Source organism: Pogona vitticeps, chromosome 5 (assembly GCF_051106095.1).
Source record: "Pogona vitticeps strain Pit_001003342236 chromosome 5, PviZW2.1, whole genome shotgun sequence".
NCBI classification, from domain to species: Eukaryota; Metazoa; Chordata; class Lepidosauria; order Squamata; family Agamidae; genus Pogona; species Pogona vitticeps.
The window spans coordinates 22,126,955-22,140,365 of NC_135787.1; the positions used below are offsets into that span (position 1 = coordinate 22,126,955).

Here is a 13,411-nt window from a genome sequence, read left to right on the forward strand (position 1 = left end):
GACGCCCGGAAAGCCCAGCGGCCGCGGAGGTTACGAGAGCGCAGGAGGCCGGCCTCGGCCCAGGCCCATCCTTCCTTCCTCCTCTGGGAGAGCCGGCCTCGGGCCCTCAGCCTCCGCGCCAGGTGCGCGCATGCTCAGTTGCGGGGGAAAAAAGGGGGGGCCTTTCCATGAGCGTGTGTGAGGGAAAGAGCAAGAGCGGCCCAAGCAGCGAAAGGGCAAAGTCGAAGCGGGCATGAAAGCGGCCTCCGGAAGCAGGAGGTAGCCGAGCCGCCGCCGCAGCGCCCTCCGCTCTGCCGCCTGTGAGGTCGCACTCTCGGCGCCATGGTGCTCGACAGCTTAGCCCGCATCATCAAAGTGCAACTGCCGGCGTACCTCAAGCGCCTGCCGCTGCCGGAGAGCGTCGGTGGCTTTCTCAAGCTGACAGGTTAGTGGGGGGGGGGACAAGGATGATTTGGGAGGGCAAACGGGTGGGGCGGGAAGGGGCAGGATGTGAGGAAAAAGTGGGGAGCTCCTCGTCTTTCCTTTGCTCGGGGGGGGCGGTTGGAGGGATGAGCCCAGTTTTTCTTCAGCAGCCTCTCTTCAGCCTCCCTGAAGGACACGTGGAGGGCCGGGCGAAGATATATAGTATTCACTGCCTGAGGCGTCGCCCTCACATCCAAATAAAAAAGGGGGGGGGGGCGCTTAACGCCTCAAGCCGGCCCGGTTACTTTGGTAAGTGAAGCAGATACTTTCCCTCACCGCTGCACTATCCTCAGTCCTAGCACTGCAAATATCACAAAAGCAATTTGTTAGCTTTCCAGAGCATCCAGAATTTAGTCCTCCCCCCCCAGTAAAAGCCAGCACTATCTAGTCAGCATTAGGCTCCTTTTAGTTCAAAGGATCGTGCTCCAACTTTTTCTGTCTTCAAGTTCCAAAATCCTGTGTTAGGTTTGTTGCAGTAAAAACTACCAAGAATCTTGTGGCACTTCAGAGTATATCTATCTAACACGGTAGCCTGCTTTTTCAGATGCATTTGTAAGCAGCCTATGGTCCACAAAAGCTTCTGCCAAATAAAAAGTACAGTATGTGTAATATCTACAAGACTCCATATATTTGTTTCCTCTGTGCAACTGTGCGCACACTCATGGAACTACTTGCTTCTAGGTAATGATTTTTACATTGGAATTATACAGTATTTGCATATATATGCAGACTCCATTCATACTAATGCAGATTAGATGGAGGGGGCAAAGTCTTGCAGCCCAACCCCCCCCCCCCCCATGATCAGCCCCAAAGTAACAGATATTGGGCAGAACAGCAGACAGGCCTGGCATCAGCTTCAGGACCAGCATGGGCATGCCAGGGCGTGCTGTGGCTGACACTGCTAACTGCAGGGTGAACCCTTTTTAAGAAGTAAAGAACAAACATTTTATGGTCAGGGGGCAGATAGTTGGATTACAGAACCTCATTTTATTGTCACTTTCTATTAAAAATGGTTTTTATTTCCAAATAAGTGTCTCCAGCAATAGGGCTATGAAAGCAAACTCAGTTGCTAGTCTTGATAGAGCCATGGCTTAAGTGAGTTTAAACTCCACATATTGAGAGGGTTTTTTTGTTATTGCCTTTTTGATACAGCATTTGAGTTAGAAGAGTTGTAAAGTATGGAATACTAGGTGTGGCTCACCCCATACTTATTTTAAAAAAATGCCTTGTTGCACTACTGCCTGCTCATGTTTCCTTCTAATCATACTTTGGATCTCTTCTGTTCCAGCATTCTTCCAAGCTGCATAACCTTCATGTCCCTCTTTATCAGGCTTTCCCATCCCTATCTGTCTCTGTGTGTTGCTAATGTAATTGTGACCACATGTAAATGTTCATGTGGGATAGAAGACAGATATTTCTCATTCACATTATTTCAGCTAGTAAGGTAATAGAAGTAGAAGTTTATATAAAATTTAAGTCCTGCTGGCTAATAAAATCCACTCAAAAACTCCAGTCCTTTGCAAAGTTATACTAACTGCTATGGGTTACTGTATGCTTATTTTTTGGTATAGAGCTGTACTGTTACACACATGCATTACATTGTTACTTTCATGTCCTTCAAGAAAATGCACTTGCTATGTTTGCATAATGTAGTTTAATAACAGTAGCCCCTCAAGCTCTTGACTAGGTTATAGTGCTCATAATAAAACAAAACACTGGATTCCTCCCTTTTTTCAGTATTGTTAAAGTCAACAAAGAGTATATTATCACTTTAACGGTTAGCAAATTTGTTATGACACAAGATTTGGAAGACTACATCTCCCTTAATCAGATGCAGATTAACCTAATGAAGGCTCTAGTAAACAAAAATTTATACCACAATAAATTAGTTAATGTTCATGCTTTCAACAGGGTTATGTTGATTTTGCTGAAATAAATCAACACAGCTAATTGAAATTATCAATTAGTACCAAAGGAAATCTATATGTTTAGCAATGGATAGCATGAAAGCGCATGTATTCTTATATTTTGTGTTGCTTTTGCTTTCATTATTTTCTATTTTTTTGTCTAAATTATTTCTAAAGTTATTTATTTTAAGCTTCCTAAGGTAACTTTATGTAGTGAATGACAACTGTAGTAAACAAATAACTGTTGCACAACTGACTTTCAGTGGAAACTTATTCAGAATTACTAAATATATTGGTCTGAGTGTTTCTTCATTCTTGGAACATTGGGACTTGTGGTAAATGGGCGTCTGTTCCCTTTTTCTTTTCAGTGCATATTTGTAACAAAGTAGTATTTCCAGTGCAATTCAGTGATTTTTTTCACTATAGATAAGTGCATGTGATGATTCTATCCGTCTGTTTGTTTAGTGCCAACAACATACATGAGTTTACACAGAACAAGAGAAAAAAATCCCTGTTACGAGGAACTCACAATCTAAATTTTTACATATGAAAATGAAAGTTGTTGAAAAACAGTGTTGACAGCTGCTTTGTGTTGGGTGAGATGAAAAAAGGAGTCAGCTTCTGGGATTTCCCTTGGTATTCCACTTTGTGAAGTCTAGTGAGCAGAAGAGGATATTGTGTAGATCAGGGGTCCCCAACCACAGGTCCACAGCCTTGGAAGTACCGGGCTGCCGGGACAGATGAGCAGCGAGCAGGAGGTGAAGCTTAGCCTTCTGTCAGTGTGCTCCTATGCTGCTGATGATCTGATAGAAGGTAGAGCTTTGCTTCCCACTCCCCTCCTGGTGCAGCTGTACCTGTGGCATTAGAATCTAATGGGAGCCTGCATTCCTACTAGGTTCTAAGTTGTTGCTGATCTAACAGGAGGCAGAGCTTCAATTGCAGCTCACCACGTGCTCCTGCTTGCCATTTCCTTTATGAGTTCATTCAAAGCTATCCTCCAACAACCTACTGCATAACAAGTACCCCTCCCCGGACCTTGGGAGAATGGTCTTCAACTAAACCAGTCTCTGGTTTCAAAAAGGTTGGTGACCACTACTGTAGATCATCTTGATTGTTTCCATTGGTGTTGTCAGCATTCAGGCTGCCCTTAGCTATGTAAAGCTTGGCATCCTTTTCCCTGCTGGAAACACAGGCAGGATATTGTACAGCAATATTGGGCCATTTCCTGGTTTTTTTGAATTATGAGTACATTTTTCACCTTTTGTTAATTGGAGTGAGAGCAGTGTCATGTGGGCACATTATATCCATGGAGGAGGGGGAGAGATTACTTGTATCTTTTTTTGCTTGGTGTATGTCACTAAAAGTTCTCAACAGAGATTATGCATTTATCAGTTGGATCTGTTTGGGGAAAAACAAACAGAACATTTCTTTTGATCTCTAATTAATATTTCCATTTCCCCTTCAGCTTTGACCAGTTTGCAGGTTGAACTGGCTAGTCAGTCTAAACGTTTTTCAGTTTCCATAATTATAACTGCTGTGTAGGTGCTTCATGGCTAACGGAGTTAGAAACCAGTTAGATAGGTCAGGTAGAACCTGAAGGCCAGAGGAAAAAAGGCCAAGAGTGAAAAAGGAATGCTGTTTTGCCTGTCCTTCTTGACTTCAGCCACAGTCATTTCTGTAATCTTACTTGTCCATTTGTAAAGAAAAAGTAAGAGGGCAATTTTAATAGAGGGGAGAATTTATTTATTTATTTATTTATTTATTTATTTATTTATTTATTTATTTATTTATTTATTTATTTTATTTATATCCCGCCTATCTAGTCGCGAAGACTACTCTAGGCGGCTTACAGCAAAGTTAAAATACAATAAGAATAAAACAACAAATTACAAAAACAGGTAAAAGAAAAAGACAATAAAGAAATAAGAAAATCAAAAATAGTCTTATGAGAAGGCCTGCCGAAACATCCAGGTCTTTAATAGATTCTTAAAAGTGCCCAGCGAGGGAGCTCCGCGAATGTCAGGAGGTAAGTTATTCCACAGGCGAGGAGCCACCGCCGAGAAGGCCCTATTTCTTGTTTTCTCTTTCCGGGCCTCCCTCGGCGTTAGGCTCCTCAGCCTCACCTCCTGGCTCGCCCGTGTGACCCGGGTAGAACTTGGTGGGAGAAGGCGCTCCGCCAGGTATCGAGGCCCTAAACAGTTTAAGGCTTTATACGTAAGCATTAGCACTTTGAAGTCGATGCGGAACCTGATGGGCAGCCAATGCAATGCGGCCAGAGTGGGCGAAATATGTTGGAATTTTTTCACTCCACTAAGTAGTCTGGCCGCCGCATTCTGCACCACCTGTAATTTCCGCAGCAGCCTCAAAGGAAGCCCCACGTAGAGCGCATTACAGTGGTCTAATCTTGAGATTACGAGCGCATGTACTAAGGTGGTGAGCGCCCCCACTTCCATTTAGTCCAATTTCTACTATATTGCCTCATTTCCCCCTCTGTAACCCACTCAGCACCATTCAGTTCTTGAGCTAAATTCTTGACATCAGTGATTGGCATAGTCAGCTATTTGTTGAAACTCCCCAGCAAGGCGTCCCATTGCTAATGTGAATGCCAAGGCTGTTGAAGAGCCAACCCTAGCTAGTTTGCTTGTGCTATACAACAAGGCATTTGCCCCATCTTTAGACAGTGATAAGAGCCATGCTGGATCAAACCAAAGACCTGGCCAGTCAAGTATTCTCCTCCCACATCGGGTAACCTGTGGAAAGTCCAAATCAAAACATAAATGCAATATTACCTTCTTTTTGATATTTTCTACTGCAGTATTAAAACCTACAGAATGCAAGGAGCTAAATCTAAATGGTAGTTACAACTAACGTAAACCTGGTGGATGAGTGAGAATTACATAAGCATTAGCTTAGCAAGTCCCATTCAGTCAATATACAGTACTGTATTTATATATGGTTTTTTCACTGGTTGTATTGGGATTATCATATCTTATTGCTGATTAAGCTGAGATTTGTAAGTACAGAAGTATCTACCTTTCCATTTGTGATTGACAGTTTTGGAAAAGCCAGGATAATAAAAGGTCATTTGAATTTGGTAATGAATCATGCTTTAATGTCACGTCTTTTTCCACAGGTGCTAGTCTTTCCCCCCCAGTTTGGATGAAATAAGGAACTATGGTTTATTACAAATTTCTTGGTTTAAGTGCAACTTGTGAAGAGGCATGTGCATGAGCAAAAAAAAACCCCACTAGCACATAGATCAGCAATCCAGTATACCCATCATGTTCACATGTATCTTTAGAAGAGTGTCAGCCGCTTCTTAGAGCAGATGGTATTGCTTGCATCAGTAGTGCACATTTTTATTTTGAAGCATGGAACTTGTCTACTTAGAACTAAGCCCCACTGGGTTCAGTGATGCTTAGTCACAGATAAACATTCATTCAGAATATAGTCTTAAGCTGCACTTCAGCTGGAACTATATCATCATAAGTTCATCTCTGTTTTTTTATCCTTGTAGTTGCGTTAACACAGAGAAGGAATATAAAACATGGCATTTGAAGTAGTATCTTATATAGGTACTCTTACATGCGAAATTGTGATTTCTTCCCACAACACTTTTCCCTCCACCCCCAGCAACCATGTTTAGATACTAGACCTTAAATTTAAGAGAAGAAATTCTCAGGAGAATACAGTTGCCCTTAAAAGTTGAGCTCTTGTGGATGAAAAGGTAAAGAGGTAGGAAATAAATAATTAGCATTGTCTTGCATAGTGACTAGGTTTTCCTTGTTTCATTTCCTGTTCATATTCTCAGTAATTCTGTTGAAGTGTACTCTACAGTGTCATGATGACTGTGCTTTTTTTACTGGTATAATTGATTGAACTGGAACTAACAAGTACACAGTTTTATCAGACCTCTGCAAAGGGGCTCTGACTGGGCCAAAGGAACATGTCTAAGCATATCGAAATACACTTTCTAGAAACTATGTTTTGAAATACAGACACTAGAAAGGAAAATAAAAATTTAAGCTATACTCTTGGCTGGTTTGTTGTCAGTACTTTGCTTAACATGCCTTGACATGAAGAACTGACATTCTGGGTTAGGTAGAAAGTTCATTTGCTTGCAGTAGACAGATAATAGGGTTAGATTGTTAGTCTGTGTGACACAGGAGGCAAGGCTGGGGGCCTTCCCACCAGTGAACCACCATCCTCTTCCCTTAACACCAATTGATATGAAACAAGCAGCTCGCTGGTGGACATGGTAACATATGACTGGGGGAAAGACTCCCCTCCTTATGCCACAAGTCCTGAAGGGAAGGGAAGACAGAAATGAGAACCCTCATTTGGATACTGGGAGATAGAAAAAGGGGGAATTAGTGAGATGGAGAAGTCTATAGAAGGGGGAGGGGACAGATATGAAAAAGCCTGGGAAGGAAGAAGGGAGGAGGACTTAAAGATAACAGGAAGAAAGTACTATAAGGAAAGGGAGGTAGTAGAAGGGGGAGAAGAGGTGAATCCAGAGCTGCCCAAGAAAATAGATGAAAATAAATAGCAGGTTGTATTGGCGCACCCATGGACTGGTGAATGGGTCACATTTATTCTTCCAAAGAAAGAAATAAGGGAATTCCCACTAAGCCTTCTTATGGGAAGTGGGGGGCGGGGGGGGAGAAAGCAAAGAGAACAGAAGAGATTGGAAAGAGAAGCCAGGGACAAATCTTGTGTTCAAGATAGTCTGAAGCTATGGAGGGTGACTGATCCCAGGACAATGGGACTGAGTGGAAGAGGGGGGGCTCATGCTTATGCCAGTTTGGTGTGACCAGGAAATGACTGGTCACACCTGAAATGCGAAGGACTCTGTAAGCAAATTTGGCCTGTTGGCCTCTTTTGATGAACCAATCGAGGTGGTGGTGAAGTAATTCTACTCGTTGTTAAATAAAAACAACATTCTAAAAGTTGAAATTGTGTCTCTTGTGGGAAAGAAAAGTTTTGGTATCAGGGGAGTTCGTCTTGAACCCAGTCACAATCTAGCAGTCTGTCTCTTGCACTGCCTAGCAAGGGAGGGACCTTGGAAATTTGAAACAGGGTCCATTGATGAAAGGTGTTTTTTACTTACTCCATAATATAGAAAATTAAGTCTGCTTCTGAATATTATTTTTTTATTTTTATTATTGACATCAGTTCAACCATGTGAACTGATGCAAATTTACTACTTTTTTTCCTTAAGTCTCAGTCTGCCCCAAGCCCGTTTTTGCAAACATGGTAACACTCTAAGGAAAGTTTTTACTTTGGCCCGTTGTGAGCCATTGCATTTAGTTCTTTGATGTCTATGATTCTAGCTGGCAAGGACTAGTTTGTTGCTTTACACATGTCAGATAATGGTTTTATTTGTTTGCTGTGCTCCCTTCCTCCATACTGACCACATCAAGCACAGTATGTGTTCAAGATAGTCTGAAGCTATGGAGGATGATTGATCCCAGGAGAATGGGACTGAGTTCAATTGTTCAAGATTCTTTTAATTTTAATGCTTTGTTGGTTAAGTTTTGATTTTTCCTAGGGGTTCAGTGTGTTCTGCTGTCTCCATTATCTGGTTGAGTAGATCAAGTAGACATAAAATTTGGATCACTTAATTATTGTCGAGTTCTTTTTCTTTTGAATGGTGTGGTAGGATTGAAAGGCAATGACCTCATCTGCCCAGTTGATGGTTGCATTGTATATTTTAAATATTCTTTTAAAAATTAGGCTTTCAACACAATACTTTGGGGAGTCTGCATAAGTTTTTTTCTGTTGGCCACTTATTGACACAAAACAATTAGAATAGTTAGTTTCTATTACCTCATGGAAGCAGAACCTAAGTTCAGTACTACAAAAGAAGTTCTCATAGGATGTTTTTCTACTTTACCTGCCGTTTATTAGATTATTTAGCGAGTAGTACAAAAATATTGAAGGGAAGGTGAAAATGAATATATCATCTGTCTACAATGGCAACTGTTTTGCTTTGCACTCCTTGGAGTAGAATAGGACCCAGTTCGGAAGGCTTACCTGAGTCTCATCAGTGCTTGCATGAGTGCGGCAGAATAAATTACATGAAAATTATGAATATAGCAGAATAAATAGCACAAAATAAACATCTGGGAAAGACTGGTGAGCGATCTCTGTTTGGTGTGTTCTATTAATATGTTATAATTGAGAATGTAGTTACAGTAGGGAACTACAATGGACCCTCTACTTACGGAATTAATCCGTATTTGAACAGTGGCCGCAAGTTGAAAAGTCTGTAGGTCGAGTCTCCATTGACCTACAATGCATTGAAAATTGATTAATCCCGTAAATGGCCGTTTTTGTTCCGTTTTTGTTTCATTTTGGGTTTTTTCTGGTCTGTAGGTCGATTCTCTGGCTGCAAGTCGAACCTAAATTTTGCAGCCAGAGAAGTCTGTAACTCGAAAAGTCTGTAAGTCGAGCCGTCTGTAAGTTGAGGGTCCACTGTACAGAGTCCTTCATGATGAGAACATTGGGACAACATTGCTAGCCCGAAGCTACTTTTCTTGCAAGGATATTCAGGAGTTTTGTTTTTGCTTTGACACATATAGCAGTACTATCAGAAAGGATGAGTTAAAAAAAACCTCAGCTGGGCATCCTATTCAAGGAATGCGGAGCAGAAGGATATTGTGTGTTTCTCCCATCACTCCAGCAGCCCCTCATGACATGACAGATCTTGCAAGCAGTGCAAGACTAGGCACGTGGTGGGCAGACTGCCAGAGCAGAGAGAATGCTTAATTGATAGCCCTTCGACCCTGCCACCCCTGTATAAGATACTGCTTCATAGTTTTATGGAAAATTCCATAGCTTGATTTGAAGTAAAGCTAAAGGTTCCCCTTGACATTTAGTCCAGTCGTGTCTGACTCTAAGGGACGGTGCTCATCCCCGTTTCCAAGCCACGTAGCCAGTACGACTAGACACAGAACGCCGTTACCTTCCCACCGTGGTGGTACCTATTTATTTCCTCGCATTTTTACATGCTTTTGAACTGCTAGGTTGGCGGGAGCTGGGACAAGCGATGGGAACTCACTCCGTCATGTGGATTCGATCTTATGACTGCTGGTCTTCCAACTTTGCAGCACAGAGTCTTCTGCGGTTTAACCCCGCAGCAGCACGACGTCCTTATATAGCTTGATTTACCAATGCATTATTTTAAAATTATTTTTATTGCATTAAAGGCAGATTGCATTAGGCATTTTTAAAATTCATAGGCCAATAAAAGAGTAGTGAGTGAATAAATCTGTCATTGGTCAAAATTTCATGATGATACATGGTCTCAGTGTGTTTCAGGAGTGAGCTATGCATTATAAAATAAAGATGAAAATATCTATCTGCATTCATATGTCTTTCTGTTGTTGGTGTATTCAGGGTTTTAGAAGGTTGTCCTTTCCCTTCTGTTGTGTCATTTTGCCCTTTTCTATTTTCACGTTGATTATATAAAAAATCAGAGTTCTTCCATATTTCCTCCCACTTCCCCCCCCCAAATTCATGTAGAAGAATGTTTTTGAAAGATAAAACAAGATAACTACATTAAATATACCCTTTTACCATACAAATACGCTAACCTTGAGTTTTACATCCATCTTGAAATTTTTAATTTTTTTATATTACATGCCACTATTTCCCCTGGATTGCATTTCAAAGCCTTTACAATACAGTTAAAAAGAACAAAAAGTTTCATTTAGAAACAGATGTCATAAGTATTAAAATAATGTGAATACGATTTTTGTCCCTTACTATTATACAAATGAGATACATGTTGCAGTGGATAAAGTTTTATGGTCTAAAGAGTAATGCAAAATTAACATATTGACTTGTATTCTGTTGTTTATGAACTAACTGCATATGAGCCACTTCCACCTGTTTTTCTGCGTTCTTTGTGGCTTGCACATAGGAGAATCCTTCTAGCCCTTGCAGAAGCAGAAATCTCCTTTGTTTCCAAGATTGTTAGGGTAGACACGGAGCCCTTATGCTCCATGTTCGCTCACAGGACTGAGGAGCCTGCTTCTTAGACAGTTTTGCATATTCAGTGCTCAGCTTCTTGGAAACTCTTAGTATTTCACACAGAGGTTCTGGTGAGCATGTGAATGTGTATGGGCTTGTCCATGTCCAAATAAGTCCTGTCCATGTCCAAATAAAAAAATTGGAATTTATGTGTATGTCTAATTGACTTTAAAAGATTGATAAGCCGTGGTTGTTTTCTAGCCCATCTTTTGCTTTCTGAAATTCTTGGGAGGTTCATGTGATGCAACATCACACTTAAACCTTCTGTAAGCTTGAGAATTTTTGGTGGCTCCAGTGTTCTGAGAATCTGTCAGCAAAGTCTCACTTCTTCAGGAAAACAGCAGTTTGAAGCCTCTCAAGCTGGCAGTGCAATAATCATTTTTGTCCTTGGCCTATGAACATGAGATCAAGCCAAACAGAAATACTAGGGCAGCTTGCCTGCTTTAATATTCCCTAGGAAGTCAAAAGTTTATACAAAATTATATGGTGACCTTATATTTTCACACATATTCCTCCGACAGTGAGGAAATGCAGACTAATAGAGCTTCTTTAACTGCATTATAGGATTGAGGAGAAAGTAGGTTGGCATGAAACAGTTGGGATTCCCACAGGGAAGGGGGACAAAGTCTTCCTACTTCCTTTACCTTTACTGTTTCACTCTCGGGACTACTAGTGTAGCTTATAATTCACCTGAGTTTCAGTAAACATCCACAGAAACTGCAGATTGCCCCTAATCACTGTGACTATTTTACAGATAGTTTTTGGGCCAGCAGAAAGTATCCAGCATATACCTTCAAGTGAAACTAATGTAATGCATCTAGTCCAGTCTTGTCCTCATTTATGGCCGTTACATAAGACCATTTTCCGACTGCACCAAAACATACATTGCATGACATTGCCTGTCTTCAGTGTAAAGTAGATCAACATCATAAATATTTTTTGCAATGCTGTGGCATTGTAAAAAAAACTGAAATGTTCCAGTTCCTGCCTACAGAATAACATGATACAATAATAAAAAAAGACACTCTAGGAAAGATATTGGAAACTGTGGAAAAGATATTTGGAGGAAGGCAAATGACATTTGAAGTAGTGATAGAAGCAGTTTGATCTTATTTACTGCCCAATAAGTCATATTTGTTTTATTGCAACAAACTAAGGTACATTTCAAAGACTTCATGCTGAACCCGCATATTATGAGGTTTAACTCACCATCTCTCTCCTTTTCAGTTTATGTACTAGCAAATGGACTGCCTTTGCCATTCATCCCCCTCCCACTCCCTTCTCTCCTCTCCATCCTCCTTCCCATTATTCCATTGGTTTCTTTCTATCTACCATGGCACTCATTCAGCATTGTAGTTTGACTACAGTGCTGTATTGCCTTTCTTACCCTTGCCCAACTTGGGTTTTTTTTCATGCTCATCTTTTGGAAAGGTAATCTAGACCAGAGGTCCCCAACCCCCGGTCCGGTGCCAGTCCGTGGCCTGAGCTGGACCGGGCCGCGGAGACAGACTTCCCGCCCCCCCCCGCACTCACCCCCGCACAGCTGATTTGTGCATGCGCACGAGCATGTGTGCACCTGCACAGGTGCCACACCACTGTTTGCACATGCACATGTGCTTGTTCGCACGTGTGCACGAGCGTGGGGGGTGCCATGCCTTCCCAGCCAGTCCATGGGGTGAAAAAGGTTGGGGACCCCTGATCTAGAGTATAACTCCAAGCTTATATGACCAGTTGGTATATAACCTAACCACTCATGATTGTTGGGAAATCAGTACAGACTGTGCAAAGTTTTGTGTTTCCACCCCTTAGCATTTTTAGGTCTTTCAGGACAAATGAACACTTTCTGTTACAAGAAGATTTTTATATGGTTTGTCCATCTTTTTCAGATCTCAGAATCTCAACTGTTCTTTTTTGTGTTCATGATATGGGTATTTTTTACTATGAGGAGGACAGGCAATGTCGTTTACAAAAGAAAAGTGGAATGTATCAACCATCAGCTTTGATGAGGCAGGGGAACTTACGAAGACCAGCTCCATACTGAAACTAGTACTGGTGCAAAATTTTGTCCATGTTGTTTTCCTGGACATTGCTTGAAATGAAGCACCCATGTCAGCATTACAAATGCATTAGATTTCATATTTGTAATGACTTCTCACAACCTTATAGGGTACCACTGGCTATTTCATTGCTATGCCACTTGACATGGAGATTTTTATGCTACTGCATTACTTTTGGATGGTGCTTGAGGCAGTGCACTGGGAACTAGAATGAAGTGATATCTGGTGGGACATGTGGTTGTTATTTGTTGATGTTTCATTTTCCATGTAGTGGTCAAGTGTTAGTCTGGTATTTGGAATGTCTGGGTTCAAGTTCCTATAAAGCTATGAAACTCAACGGATGACCTTGGGCTGGACATTAACTCTTTTAACCTAACCTACCTCACAAGATTGTTCAGAAGATGATGTAGAGAAGAGACCATCAATATTTCAATGCAGGAAAGAAAGGGCATAAATTTAACTAATAATAATGAGTAATCAGCATTTTGTGTATTAATATTTTTAGAATAGATTAGTTCTTAGAGTAAAAGCACTGAACAGTTAGTAACTATGTTGATAACAGCTAATATTGAAGACTGTCCATGTTAGTAAATACACTTCTGTAATATGTATGTGGCATGTTCTCAGTTTCAGAATGGCTGCGATTACTGCCTTTCCTGGGTGTTCTTGCTCTGCTGGGATACCTTGCTATTCGCCCATTCTTTCCGAAAAAGAAGCAACAGAAGGATAGTTTGATTAATCTCAAGATCCAGAAGGAGAACCCTAAAGTAGTGAATGAAATCAACATTGAGGATTTGTGTCACACTAAGGCGGTATATTGTAGGTGCTGGCGCTCAAAAACGGTGAGTTATTTTATTGCTTTGCTGTATGGTTTATTGGTTTTTTCTCTGTTGCTTTGTTTTGTATCTTGGGTGATACATTTGTTTCTTTTAATTGTCATAACAATGC

The 13,411-nt window shown here is 41.2% G+C and overlaps 1 protein-coding gene across 1 annotated transcript in view; it reads left to right on the forward strand.

Moving 5' to 3' along the window:
- The window catches only part of CISD2 (CDGSH iron sulfur domain 2), a 16,508-nt gene continuing 3,097 nt past the window's right edge, over window positions 1–13,411 (forward strand). The window contains exons 1-2 of the mRNA XM_073001856.2: window positions 1–424; window positions 13,091–13,305. Coding sequence (XP_072857957.1) covers window positions 322–424; window positions 13,091–13,305 — 318 coding nt within the window. The 5' untranslated portion in view covers window positions 1–321. The remainder of the gene's footprint in view (window positions 425–13,090; window positions 13,306–13,411) is intronic.